We start from the raw sequence: 15,063 nt of genomic DNA, 5'->3' as shown, positions 1-15,063 counted from the left end.
AGGGGATCCAGTGGTGCTCTTGAAAGACAGAGCTTAAAAATGTGATTGCAATATCCAAAGTGCTACCAACTGCCTACCAAATACATTTGGATAATTTTTCTCAAGAATCTGTATGGGGTGAACCATCTCATTGCAGTATGCATTGACTTTTCTTTCTATTTACCTAATTACAGCATGTCACAGTTATATGCCTGATTATAAACCTATGTGTGTACCATAAGCCAAAACACCACAGAGGAGACATGCTCAATAGCAATGCCCAAAGGAACAGAAATAGCTATAAAAATGCTTTACTCGCAGTGTAAAGGCCCATAAAATGACCACTGGAAGCACAGGCGGAGTGGGAGTTTTTAAGCATTTCCCCCAAAGCAATGTACATATGTTTCTAGTTACTGTGGCTGTGTGAGACACTTAGCAACTTACCAGTCTCCTGTTTTTCTTTCTCCTCCTGTTAGGAGAAAGCACCAAAGGTGTTGTTTGAGACTGTCAAGATACAGAATAAAGGAGGTGTACGGTTCTCCAGTTCGACTAATTTAGTACTAGGTTCACAGACTATAGCTTCTAAGAATAACACTTTTTTCGCACTAAGCTGACTTGATGATGACTTTAAAATTCCAAATAATTTGTTATTATTAAGAGAAAACTTTAATATAGCAAACATTAAAAAGTTTCTCAGAGGAGTTTAGAATGAAAAGTGAAGGTCAGCCTCCACATTTAGTTCTGCTTTCCAGAAGCTACCACTTATATTAGCTTTTTTCCCTTTCTCTTCCCTTTTGCCCTAGAAGTTATTATTATAACCTTAAGTAGTATGGTTAAACTTCTAATATCTGACTATTTGATATCTATTGATTCATTTTTTACTTATTTTTAGCTTTTTGGAAAATTTCAAGCATATACAAAAGTAGTACTCAATTCATTTAGGCTTAGGCATATCACTAGGGAGGATGTGATAAGACTTTGGGGGCATGTCATGCTGCATTTCCTGGGGAGAGCCTCCTGCCTTTGATTTGAGAACTATGGCTTCTCCGAGGGTCCTTTCCTCATCACTGAATGAGGCACCCTTGTCACTGAGTCCCTGTCATGTCCAGAAATGCTTCCTTCTGTCAAGGACAGGTTGGAAACATATGTTGCCATAAATGAATATCTCAAGTCAAGGGTGTCATTGATCACTGCTCAACTAGGACACTTCAGCAGGCTTTTCCAGCTGTCTTTAGGGGGAAGGCTAGCTTTCCAGTATGTTTTAACCTCATAGAAATATAATGGAAAATGCACACATTGTCTTCCATTTCTGAGGAGATTAAAAAGTTGAGAGTAAAGATAGCCAACGAGTGCTCTTAGGACAAAATGAATTTGAGTGAAAAATTTCTTACCAATTATTTTGTTGTTGTTATTTCTGTGTTTATTGTTTTTTTGACTGTTCCTGAGTCTGTGTCTTCTCTGGCAGGAATTTGCAGGGGAAGGCCTTCGGACCTTGGCCATCGCATACAGAGACCTGGATGACAAGTACTTTAAAGAGTGGCATAAGATGCTTGAAGATGCAAATGCTGCCACGGAAGAGAGGGATGAACGAATAGCTGGGCTGTATGAAGAAATTGAAAGAGATTTGATGGTATGAATTTAGAAGGATGATGGTTTGTGTTTACAGGAAGGGGAGTATGTGTTTAGAGATTTAGCATAGGAATAAGCCATTGGCTAAAACATCTTGTACACAGCAGATGTTTCTCTTTCAAACACGGACTCATGCGTTATATGTTGGCTTTCAGTTTTCCACCTATGGTCCTAGAGAGCCTAGAATTGTATTTCTATTAGCAGTAGCTTATGCAATTTGAAGCTTCTGAAGAGTAGAAGATAGTAGGCTCTGTATTCTTTGTCAACCTCTGATGTGTTTTTGATGTTGTGTATTTTTATTTTTCTCCATGGGGCTACAGCTCTAAACCATTCTAGGCCATGAAATTCCAATGATATTTGTGCTATCCAAAGCATGGTCTATTCTAAAAACCACTCTTACCTGAGGCCCCAGTGGCCAGGAGCTCAGCCATTCATTGTGAGGTACTAGGGAATATGCTTTGTTCATCTTTTAATGAAAAATCATGTAGGAACCTTCACTTTAGATTATGGCATGTGCTGGCTTGTTAATGTAGAGGAATGACTAGATTTTTTGTGATCAGCTTCCTGATCATGGGATGAAGGCTATTCTTTGGACCCCTCCACTGTTGATGTATGTGGGGAAGCAGCTGGGGAGTTCTTAAGTCCAAATGGCTTCTTAATGCTCATGCTAATGTGTAATCTGATCACATCAGCCCTTCAGGTAAATAATAGCTCCCAGTATCACTGTGGTTGACTTGATTAGGGAACTTCCTTTGGGATTCCTTTCCAATCTACTTTTGCACAAAGTAGGATGCCTGCTATATCAATGTGTCATAATTTCTGTCTTCAATTTATGTTCTTTGGCCTCCAAACTCTGTGAATGAAATGCATAGATGTTATAGATGTTGTTTGCATGCATTTAACATAAGGTTTTCTCTGCTTTTGCATAAAGCTACTAGGTGCCACTGCTGTAGAAGATAAGTTACAAGAGGGTGTTATTGAAACGGTTACAAGTTTATCACTAGCCAATATTAAGATCTGGGTCCTAACAGGAGACAAACAAGGTAACTTTAAAATGGATGACGATGGTGATGTTTTGAAAAGGGGGAGAAGACTTATATCACAAAATTTTAATTATCCAGAAAGCTTAATTAATTAAATATTAGTCCATGTTGGAAAGACTTGAAATAGAGAAAAGAAAGTTAATGTATTGCAACAATCTATTTTAAAACAAACCAAACTAACAAAATTCCGTCCATAGTATAAGCTGGGGTCAGTTTTATTTCAGTTCATTTGCTTCTTGAATACAATAATTACATCTAAAAGCAACAATGGTTTTAAAAATGTTTAACAATTGGTTCTTACAAACACTGTCCCCAGTCAGGACAGATATTGTCACAGAACGAAAGCGGGATATTGGAGACCTTGGGTTACTTCTTTAGTTTCTTGATGGCAGGGAATTTGAAGGTTCTTAGGGTGGTGTCAGGGTGATGGGAACACTTTGAAGAAGCTCACGGAAACAGCTGTCTATCAACTGCTTATAGAAATATTTTGGTGTTTTAATAACTACTACAGCTGTAATAGTGCAACCTGGCTGAATTCTAGGACTGGCTATACAAGATACAGTGAGAATTCATCAACTTTCAGGCTTGACAAAATGCCAAATCATTAGTGAGTCATCATGTTCTACTGTGTTTTCTATGAAAGAAAAGGGGACCAACACATTTCAGATCTACTTCTAGCAGTAATGGTTAAAACAAAACTGGTTTTATGCTTGGCTATTCATAGACTGAAAATATTCAGTTAACTGACACATACCTATGTTAAGATTCTGCCTACTCATTAGGTATTTGTTGCAGCATTAGGGAATTTGCAGATGTGATAAATCAGTTCTCTACATTTTTATCCACATCGTTGATCACAAAAAATAAACAATAGAAAGTTCACTCAGGTATATTACTAAATAGAAACTCTCTAGAGTTTGATGTTGGTCAGTTATAGCTGTTCTATTATTACAAATATCCATGAGTTTACTGTTATTTAGCTTTAATTTTTGTGGTTTATACAAGGAATATGCTGAGATTTTATTAATTACCTTCCTTGATTTGGGACAAAACTAATGATTCCATAGAATTAGCTAGAGTCTAATTATTCTATACAATTAGAGACAATCAAATAACTCCATTAAAGATAGAAGGAGTTGTCTGATTATCTCAGGTTCCATTTTGATAAAATTAGAGGAAGAATTATCTAACATCCTCTGATTTTCCAGTTCTCTAGGAGAACAGTGCTGGGAGGGGTTGAGATAATAGTCAAATTCCACTTTTTCATATATTTAATGGGAAAATGGCAATGTTGTATGTGAGAGAACCATACACATTTTGTAAGAGCATTTTTGTTGTCCTTTAACTGAACATTTTGTGAATTTTTTCTTCAAATTGTCCTCTGTATCAGAATTAAATATTGGGTAAGTTTAGTACTTTAGCTTTCCCAAGACAGTATTTGGACTTCTGGTCAAAGATTTTGTATTTGTACATGTCATTATGTCACAAGATCTTAAGGTATTTTCATGAGTGCTAATTTGGGAATGAAAAGGTTTTTCTGAAAACTAGATGAGGCGGCTGCACATTTGTACATGTTACTACTACTGCATGGGTTTAGCAACTAGTAAATGTGATCCTAGAACCAATGTATTTGAATTTCCCTCTGTGCTGGTTCTATTTTATCACCTGTTGTATTCTGACATTAAGGGGGCCTATAGGGTATAAGAAAATATAGCTAAGACTTCAAAACTTTCATTAAATATGGGCTTATTAAGTAACACTTTAACTAATTTGGGCTTTATTTTGTATTAGAAACTGCCATCAATATCGGTTATGCCTGCAACATGCTGACTGATGACATGAATGATATATTTGTGATAGCAGGGAACACTGCTGTAGAAGTGAGAGAAGAACTCAGGTAAGTGTTGAAGGAGGGAGGAAAGGATGGAAGGACGAGAGGGACAGAGGGAAGAAAAGATCAGAGTTGAGAAAGTGGAAAGCTGTGCTACAGTTTCCTGTGGTCTTAACTTAGTACAGAGTTCTTTGTTCATATTTCCTAAACTTCAATTCATTTTGGTGACAAACTAAGATAAAGCTGATATCAGCAATGAATCATTGTCTTCAGGTCTCCAACACATACACCATGGAATACTATGCAGCCATAAAAAATGATGAGTTCATGTCCTTTGTAGAGACATGAATGAATCTGGAAACCATCATTCTCAGCACACTGACACAATAACAGAAAATGAAATACCACATGTTCTTACTCATAGGCGGGTATTGAACAATGAGAACACATGGGCACAGGGAGGGAAGCATCACACACTGGGGTCTGTAGAGGGTGCCAAGGGAAGGACAGGGGGGTGGGGAGGTCAGGGAGGGATAACATTGGGAGAAATGCCAGATGTAGGTGATGGGGAGATGGAGGCAGCAAACCACATTGCCATGTGTGTAGCTATGCAACAGTGCTGCATGATCTGCACATGTACCCCAGAACCTAAAGTGCAATTTAAAAAAATGCATTCTAGTTAAAAAAAAAAAAAAGAAGTTCAAATCAGCTATGTTGAGTTGTCTTTTAAAATCGTGCTTTGGTTAGTACTTGCTAACTCTTGCATGGTGATGAGTGATCAGTATCATGAGGATACCTGTTAAAAATACCAATTGCTGGAATGATACAGAGAAGATTAGCATGGCCCCTGCACAAAGATGACATGCAAATTCATGAAGCGTTCCATATTTTTTTATGATTGGCATGTAGGGATCCAGGGCATCTCTGAGCTGGCTGCCGCTTCCAGAGAGACCTCTTGGCAGAGTGAGGGCCTGGTGATACTACCAGCTTTGGATAATCCTGCATGGAACATTTCTGTGATCACATACTCCTCTTCATCCTTATACAAAATAAATGAAGAGAGTTTCCTTGTTCAAAAAAAAAAAAAGATACCAATTCTCTTAACTTCATTCTGACCTACAAATTAAGAATTTACAGGGAATCAGACATGGGACTTGGTATTTAGTAAGCACCTAGATGAAGCTTATGATCAGGTAAGTTTGGAAAACACAGATGTAGTAGATGGCATATAAAGATGGAATAGAGTCTTTCAGCATTAAAGAAAGTAGGTATTTTGACACAGTTACTATTGAGCCCAGCTATGTACTGCTTATGTGAAATAAAATACTGTGCAATTTGTGTAACTGCTACACAGTACCAGAAAATATGTAAGTGCTGATATGGGAGGTAACAGTGGACAGTCATTAAAGTTTGAGAAATAGTATTTCTTAAGTAGTTTGAGTAATAGCATTTCTTAAGATATACTTAAGATGATACGTAAGAGATACTTAAATTAATATGTACCAATTTGGAGAGGGATCCAAGATGGCCGATTAGGAGCAGCTCAGGATTGCAGCTCCCAGTGAAAGTGCAGAGGGTGAGTGGAAGCCGCATTTCCAGATGGATTTTTATTGGCCACAGACCAGGAGATTCCCAGGCAGAGGAGCCCCACAGGTCGCTAGCGCAGCTGTTTTGGCCAGTGCAGCTGTTTTGCTGGCACCCCAGTGCAGTGATTCTCTGTACAAAATACACAGGTCCGGGTGCCATTTTAGCTGGTGATTGGAGCTTCTAGGAGACAGAGGCACCCATTCATCTGATTAAAAAGGGGACTGAAAGAGGGAGCCAGGCCAGGAGATTCCTAGGCAAAAAAGCACTACAAATCTCAGTGCGGCTGCTTCAACTGGCGCAGTGGGTCACTGCATGGGAAATCATATAGATCCTGGCACCTTTTCAAAAGGTGACTGGAACACCTGGGAAACAGAATAGACCATTCAACTAAAAAGAAAAAAGGGGGGCTCTGAGGCAGGGAGCCAGGTGATCAGGGTCAGCTAGTCCCACCCCCCACAAAAAAAACAGCAACTGGAAATGCTCTGGATTGAGAGTTTCACAGCAAGCACAGCTGAACTCAGGACAGTCCAGCTCTGGAGGAGGGGCGTCTGCCATTACCGAGGCAGTCCACCACTGTGGAGGTAGTTTGCCATTGCTGAGGCAGTCTGCCATTACAGAGAGAGTCCGCCATTATAGAGGTGGGCCGCCATTGCTGAGGCAGTTCTAACTACACCTGTATAAACAGGACTGTAGGGAAGTTCACATGGCAGCTGGGCAGAGCCACCAGCAGCTCAGCAAAGCCTCTGCAGGCAGACAGTGACTAGCCTGCCACCTTGCTGGTCAGGGCAGCCCTGAAAAAAGCCAGCAGCACAAAGAAACTCTATATAAATAAAGACCTAACTCCTCCAGACAGAGCACCTGGGAAAAAAAAGGGGGGGAGTTTATGAGTTCTGCTGCAGCAGACTTAAACGTACCTGCCCAGCAGCTCTGAATGAACAACAGAGCTCACAGCTCAGCACCTGAACTCCTATAAAGGACAGACTGTCTCCTCAAGCAACTCCCTGACACCCATATATCCAAAGAGTCACCTCATAAAGGAGAGCTCAGACTGACATCTGGTGGGTATCCTTCTGGGACAAAGATAGCACAAGAAGAAAATGGCAGCAACCCTTACTGTTCTGCAGCTGCTGCCGGTGATCCCCAGGCAGTTAGGGCCTGGAGTGGACCTTAGCAGTCCTACAGAAGAGGGACCAGACTGTTAGAAGGAAAACTAAGAAACAGAAAGAAATAACTTCATCATCAACAAACGGGATGTCTACTCAGAGACCCAATCTGAAAGTCAACAACTGAAAAGATGACAGGTGGATAAATCCACAAAGATGGGAAAAAACCAGTGTAAAAAGGATGAAATCACCTGAAACCAGAATGCCTGTCCTTTTACAAGGGATTAAAACTCCTCACCAGCAAGGGAACAAGGCTGGATGGAGAATGAGTGTGATGAATTGACAGAATCAGGCTTCAGAAGGTGGGTGAATAAGAAGCCTCTGTGAGCTAAAAGAATGTGTTCTAACCCGTTGCAAAGAAACAAAGAACCTTGAATAAAGATTTGATGAAATGCTAATGAGAATAAACAACTTAGAGAGGAATATAAGTGAATTGATGGAGCTGAAAAACACAACACGAGAACTTTACTAAGCGTACCCAAGTTTCAGCAGCCGAATTGAACAAGCAGAAGAAAGGATATCAGAGGTCGAAGATCAAATCAATGGAATAAACGAGAAGCCAAGATTAGACAAAAAAGGGTAAAAAGGAATGAACAAAGTCTCCAAGAAATATGGCAGTATGTGAAAAGACCTAATCTACGTTTGATAGGTGTACCTGAATGTAACAGAGAGAATGAATCCAAGCTGGAAAATACTCTTCAGGATAATATCCAGAAAAACCTCCCCAACCTAGCAAGGCAGGCCAATATTCAAGTCCAGAAAATACAGAGAACACCACAATGATATTCCTCAAGAAGAGCAACCCCAAGACACATAATCATCAGATTCACCAGGGTTGAAATGAAGGAGAAAATGCTAAGGGCAGCCAGAGAGAAAGGTTGGGTGACCCACAAAGGGAAGCCCATCAGATTCACAGCAGATCTATCAGCAGAAACCCTACAAGCCAGAAGAGAGTAGGGGCCAATATTCAACATCCTTAAAGAAAAGAACTTTCAACCCAGAATTTCATATGCAGCCAAACTAAGCTTCATAAGTGAAGGAAAAATAAAATCCTTGTGAATAAGCAAGCACTCAGAGATTTCATCACCACCAGGGCTGCTTTACAAGAGCTCCTGAAAGAGGCATTAAACATCGAAAAGAACAATCAGTACCAGCCACTCCAAAAACATACCAAATGGTAAACAGCATCAACACAATGAAGAAACTGCATCAACTAATGGGCAAAATAGCCAGCTAGCATCAAACAAATGCACACATAACAGTATTAACCCTAAATGTAAATGGGCTAAATGCCCCAATCAAAAGACATAGACTGGCAAATTGGATAAAAAGCCAAAACTCATTGATGTGCTGTATCCAGGAAACCCATCTCACATGCAAGGATACACAAAGGCTCAAAATAAAGGAATGGAGGAATAGTTACCAAGCAAATGGAGAGCAAAAAAAAAAAGCAGGAGTTGCAATTCTCATCTTTGATAAAATAGACTTTAAGCCAACAAAGATCAAAAGAGACAAAGAAGGACATTACATAATGGTAAAAGGATCAATGCAACAAGAAGAACTAACCATCCTAAATATATACGTAGCCAATACAGGAGCACCCAGAAACATAAGGCAAGTTTTTAAAGACTTATAAAGAGACTTAGACTCCCACACAATAATAGTGGGAGACTTTAACACCCCATTGTCAATATTAGACAGATCAATGAGACAAAAAATTAACAAGGATATCCAGGACTTGAACTCAGACCTGGACCAAGCAAACCTAATAGACATTTACACTTTCCACCCAAATCCACAGAATATACATTCTTCTCAGCACCACATCGCACCTACTCTAAAATTGACCACATAATTGGAAGTAAAGCACTCCTCAGCAAATGTAAAAGAATGTAAATCATAACAAACAGTCTCTCAGACCACAGTGCAATCAAGTTAGAACTCAGAATTTAGAAACTAACTCGGAACCACGCAGCTTCATGGGAACTGAACAACTGGCTCTTGAATGCTGACTGGATAAACAACGAAATGAAGGAAGATATAAAAATGTTCTTCAAAACCAACAAGATGAAGACACAACATACCAGAATCTCTGGGAGAGATTTAAAGCAGTGTCTAGAGGAAAATACATAGCAATAAATACAGACATGAGAAACAAGGAGAGATCTAAAATTGACACACTATTGTCAAAATTGAAAGAGCTAGAGGAGCAAGATAAAAAAAACTCAAAATCTAGCAGAAGACAAGAAATAACTAAGATCAGAGCAGAACTGAAGGAGATAGAGACACAAAAATCATTTCAAAAAATCAATAAATCCAGGAGCTGGTTTTTTGAAATGATCAACAGAATAGACAGACCATTAGCCAGATTAATAAAAAAGAAAAGAGAGAATAATCAAATAGATGGAATAAAAAATGATAAAGGGGTATCACCACAGATTCCACAGAAATTCAAACCATCATCAGAGGTTATTACAAATAACTCTATGCACATAAACTAGTAAACCTGGAAAAAATGGATAAATTCCTGGACACTTGCATTCTCCCAAGCCTAGCCCAGGAAGAAGTCGAAACCCTGAATAGACCAATAACAATGTCTGAAGTTGAGGCAGCAATTAAGAGCCTACCATCCAAAAAAAGCTGAGGTTCAGATGGGTTCACAGCCGAATGCTACCAGACATACAAAGAGGAGCTGGTACCATTCCTTCTGAAACTATTCCAAACAATCCAAAAAGAGGGAATCCTTCCCAAGTAATTTTACTAGACCAACATCATCCTGATACCAAAACCCAGCAGAATCTCAGCAAGAAAAGAAAGCTTCAGGACAATATCCATGATGAACATAGATGCAAAAATCTTCAATAAAATACTGGCAGGCTGATTGCAACAGCACATCATAAAGCTTATTCACCATGATCAAGTAGGATTCATCCAAGGGATGCAAGGTTGGTTCAACATACACAAGTCTATAAACGTAATTCACCACATAAACAGAAACAAAGACAACAACCACATGATTATCTCAACTGATGCAGAGAAGGCCTTTGACAAAATTCAACAGCACTTTATGCTAAAAACCCTCAATAAACTCGGTATTGATGGAACATATCTCAAAATAATAAAAGCTATTTACGAGAAACCAACAGCCAATATCATACTGAATGGGCAAAAACTGGAAACATTCCCTTTGATATCTGGCACTAGACAAGGATGCCCTCTTTCACCACTCCTATTCAATATAGTACTGGAAGTTCTAGCCAGAGCAATCAGGCAAGAAAAAGAAATAAAGGGTATTCAAATAGGAAAGGAGGAAGCCAAATTGTCTCTATTTGCAGACGACATGATTGTATATCTAGAAGACCCCATCGTCTCAGCCCAAAATCTCCTAAAACTGATAAGCAACTTCAGCAAAGTCTCAGGATACAAAATCAGTGTGCAAAAATCACAAGCATTCTTGTACACCAATAACAGACTTAAAGAAAGCCAAATCAAGAACAAACTGCCATTCACAATTGCTACCAAGATAATAAAATACCTAGGAATACAACTAACAAGGAACATAAAGGACCTCTTCAAGGAGAACTACAAACCACTGCTCAACAAAATAAGTGAGGACACAGATACAGAAACATTCCGTGTTCATGGTTAGGAAGAATCAATATTGTGAAAACGGCCATACTGCCCAAAGTAATTTACAGATTCAATGCTATCTCCATCAAGCTACCAATGGCCTTCTTCACAGAACTTGAAAAAACCACCTTAAACTTGATATGGAACCAAAAGAGAGCCTGCATAGCCAAGTCAATTTCTAAGCAAAAAGAACAAAGCAGGAGGCATCACACTACCAGACTTCAAACTATATTATAAGCCTACAGTAATCAAAACAGCATGGTGCTAGTATCAAAACAGAAATATATACTGATGGAACAGAACAGAGGCCTCAGAGGTAACATGACAAATCAACAACCATCCAAGCTTTGACAAACCTGACAAAAACAAGCAATGGGGAACGGATTCCCTAAAATGGTGTTGGGAAAACTGGCTAGCCATGTGCAGAAAGCAGAAACTGGACCCCTTCCTGACACCTTACACTAAAATTAACTCAAGATGGATTAAAGACTTAAACATAAGATCTAGCACCATAAAAACCCTAGAAGAAAATCTATGCAAAACCATTCAGGACATAGGCGTAGGCAAGGACTTAATGACCAAAACACCAAAAGCATTGGCAACAAAAGCCAAAATAGACAAATGGGACCTAATCAACCTCCACAGCTTCTACACAGCAAAAGAAACAGTCTTTAGAATGAATTGGCAACCAACAGAATGGGAAAAAATTTTTGCAATCTACCCATATGACAAAGGGCTGATATCCAGATTCTACAAAGAACTCAAACAGATTTACAAGAAAATGTCAACCAAGCCCATTCAAAAATGGGCAAAGGATATGAACAGACACTTTACAAAAGAAGACATACATGAGGCCAACAAACATATGAAAAAATGCTCATCATCATTGGTTATTAGAGAAATGTAAATCACGTGAATTTAGAAGTCAAGTGCATGTAGAAATGTACTACATTGAGATACCATCTCACACCAGTTGGAATGGTGATCATTAAAAAAATCTAGAGACAACAGATGCTGGAGAGAATGTAGAGAAATAGGAACACTTTTACACTGTTGGTGGGAGTGTGAATTAGTTCAACCATTGTGGAAGACAGTGTGGCAATTCCTCAGGGACCTAAAAATAGAAATTCCAGCTGACCCAGCAATCCCATTACTGGATATATATCCAAAGGATTATAAATCGTTCTACTATAAGGACACATGCACATGAATGTTCATTGTAGCACTGTTTAAAATAGCAGAGACCTGGAACCAACCCAAATGCCCATCGATGATAGACTGGACAGGGAAAATGTGGCACATATGTACCATGGAATATTATGCAGCCATCAAAAGCAGTGAGTTTGTGTCCTTTGTAGGGACATGGATGAAGCTGGAAACCATAATTCTCAGCAAACTGCTACAAGAACAGAAAATCAAACACCTCATATTCTCACTCATAGGTGGGTGTCAAAAAATGAGAACACATGGACACAGAGAGGGGAGCATCACACACTGGGGTCTGTCAGGGGGAAATAGGGGAGGGACAGTGAGGGGTGGGGAGTTGTGGAGAGAGCATGGGGATAAGTGCCAGATATAGGTGATGGGGAGGAAGGCAGCAAATCACACTGCCATGTTTGTACCTATGCAATAATCTTGCATGTTCTTCACATGTACCCCAAAACCTAAAATGCAATTAAAAAGTACCAATTTATATTTATTTCTCGTTACTTTATTTGGAGAAGAACATTTAAAAATCTGCTTAAATATTTTCCTAGAACTTTAAAAAATACTATCTTATAACAATTTTTGCTTCCTTGCTGCTTGTAGTAGCTTCTCTAAGCTAGCCTGCTTGGGACTGGCCAAGTAGAATGATGACATAGAGGCATATTGCTTGCCACTTGTGCCATTCTAGATGGGGAGATAACTTTCCTTCAATATAATAGTGGAGCACTGTGGCTTCCCTAATATGTCTCTGTCATTAAAGAGAGAGTCTTAAAAGGTGTTGTTCTTGACCTTTAAAAAAAGGAAAGTCTAAAAGGTGGCAGCAGTAGTTGATAATACTTATACACAAATCTCCCAGCTTTTCTTATTTTTTCTTTCTTTTTTTTTTTTTTGAGATGGAGTTTCGCTCTTGTTACCCAGGCTGTGCAATGGCGCGTTCTCAGCTCACTGCAACTTCCACCTCCTGGGTTCAGGCAATTCTCCTGCCTCAGCCTCCTGAGTAGCTGGGATTACAGGCACGCACCACTATGCCCAGCTAATTTTTTTGTATTTTTAGTAGAGACGGGGTTTCACCATGTTGACCAGGATGGTCTCGATCTCTTGACCTCGTGATCCACCCACCTCGGCCTCCCAAAGTGCTGGATGACAGGCTTGAGCCACCACGCCCAGCCCCAGCTTTTCTGTTTTACCTGCAGTAAAAAAAAAAAAAAAAAAAAACCCTGCTATATTACACGCTGTTTAGAAATTATGACTAGACATTGCACATATCTTTGCCAAATAAATATTGGGAAATTTAATTTGCTATGAATATAATTTAAATATTATTGATATAATTTTAATGACAGACTCCAAAAATTTTAACGAAGGTTTTTTACCTTTTGATTTTTGGAGTGACTTTTTAATTGATATACAAAATTTATACAAATTTTGGGGCACATGATATTTTATTACATTGATGGAATGTATAATGTTCAAGTCAGTTTATTTAGGATATCTATCATTTTGAGTATTTATCATTTCTTTGTGTCAGGAAAGGAAGTCCTTTCTTCTGGCTAATTTGAAATATAGAATATATGGTTGCTAACTATAACCACCCTATTGTGCTGTTGAACTTTATAACTCATTCCTTCCAATCTAACTATACATTTGTACTAATTCACCAATCTCTCTTCATTGTCCCACTCTCACCCACACAACCTTCCTAGTGTCTGGTATCTATCATTCTACTCTCTAACTCTATGATATCAAATTTTTTCGTTTTCACATAGGAGTGAGAACATTTGAAATATCCTTCTGTGCCTGTCTTCTTAACATGGAACCTTTGGTTCCATTCATGTTGCTTAAAATGATAAGATTTAATTACTTTTGATATTTAAGTAGTATTCCATTATATGTGTATACACCATATTTTCTTTATCCATTCATCTGATAATAGATAATTGGGTTGATTTAATATATTTGATATTATGAATAGTGCTACAGTAAATCTGGCATGCAGCTATCCCTTTGATATGCCAACTTCATTTCCTGTAAATAAATACCCAGTGGCAGGATTGTTAGATCATATGGTAGTTATAGTTTTAGTTTTTGGAGAAATCTCCATACTGTTTTCAATAGTGGCTGTACTAATTTACATTCCTACCAACAAAGTAGAAGAGCTCCCTTTACGAGCATCTGTTTTTTTTTTTTTTTAACAGTAGCTATTCTAACTGAAATAAAATCACATCTCATTGTGATTTTGATTTGCATGTCTCTGATGATTAATGACGACCATTTTTTTCATGTACATGTTGGCTATTTGTATGTCTTCTTTTGAGAAACGTCTATTAATGTTCTTTGCTTTTTAATGGGATTGTTTTCATACTGTTGAATTGAGTTCCTTGTAAATTCTGGATATTAGTCCCTTGTCAGACGAATAGTTTGCAAATACTTTCTTCCTTTCAACAGACTATCTCTTCAGTCTGTTAAGTGTTTCCTTTGCTGTGCAGAAGATTTTTGATTTCATGCAGTCTCACTTGTTTATATTTTTGTTGCGTGTGCTTTTGAGGTCTTACCCATAAAATCATTGCTTAGAGACCAATGTCTGGAAGTTTTTTTCCCTGTTATCTTCTAGTAGTTATATCATTTTGGGGCTTATATTTAAGTATTTAATTCATATTGTGTTGATTTTTGTATATGATGAGAGATAAGGGTCCAGTTTCATTCTTCTGCATATAGATATCCAGTTTTCTCGTCATGGCTTTTTGAACATTATGTCCATTCTCCAATGTGTGTACTTGGTGTCTTTGTCAAAAATCCATTGACTGTAAATATTTGGAATGATTCCTGGGTTCTGTATTCTGTTCCATTGGTTTATGAGTCTGTTTTATACCAATACCATGCTGTTTTGGTAGTCTTGTAATATATTTTAAAGTCAGATAATGTGATGCCTCCAGTTTTGTTCTTTTGGTCAGGATTGCTTTCACTATTCGGGCTCTTTTTTGATTCCATATGAACA

At 38.4% G+C, this 15,063-nt stretch overlaps 1 protein-coding gene and 1 non-coding gene across 5 annotated transcripts in view; both read left to right on the top strand.

Annotated features, from left to right (window-relative positions):
• The window catches only part of ATP8B4 (ATPase phospholipid transporting 8B4 (putative)), a 272,389-nt gene that overhangs the window by 190,548 nt on the left and 66,778 nt on the right, over positions 1–15,063 (top strand). For all 4 annotated transcript variants that reach the window (XM_078334229.1, XM_054239635.2, XM_017976839.4 and 1 more), the window contains 3 exons: positions 1,445–1,609; positions 2,540–2,651; positions 4,443–4,548. In XM_078334229.1, coding sequence (XP_078190355.1) covers positions 1,445–1,609; positions 2,540–2,651; positions 4,443–4,548 — 383 coding nt within the window. The remainder of the gene's footprint in view (positions 1–1,444; positions 1,610–2,539; positions 2,652–4,442; positions 4,549–15,063) is intronic.
• LOC118145270 (U6 spliceosomal RNA) lies at positions 5,265–5,374 on the top strand. Its single transcript, XR_004730397.1, has one exon. It is a non-coding gene; the product is annotated as a U6 spliceosomal RNA (small nuclear RNA).

This window comes from Callithrix jacchus, chromosome 8 (assembly GCF_049354715.1).
Source record: "Callithrix jacchus isolate 240 chromosome 8, calJac240_pri, whole genome shotgun sequence".
Classification (NCBI taxonomy): domain Eukaryota; kingdom Metazoa; phylum Chordata; class Mammalia; order Primates; family Cebidae; genus Callithrix; species Callithrix jacchus.
The sequence above is the reverse complement of the archived record's forward strand: the minus strand, read 5'-3'. Positions and strand labels throughout refer to the sequence as shown.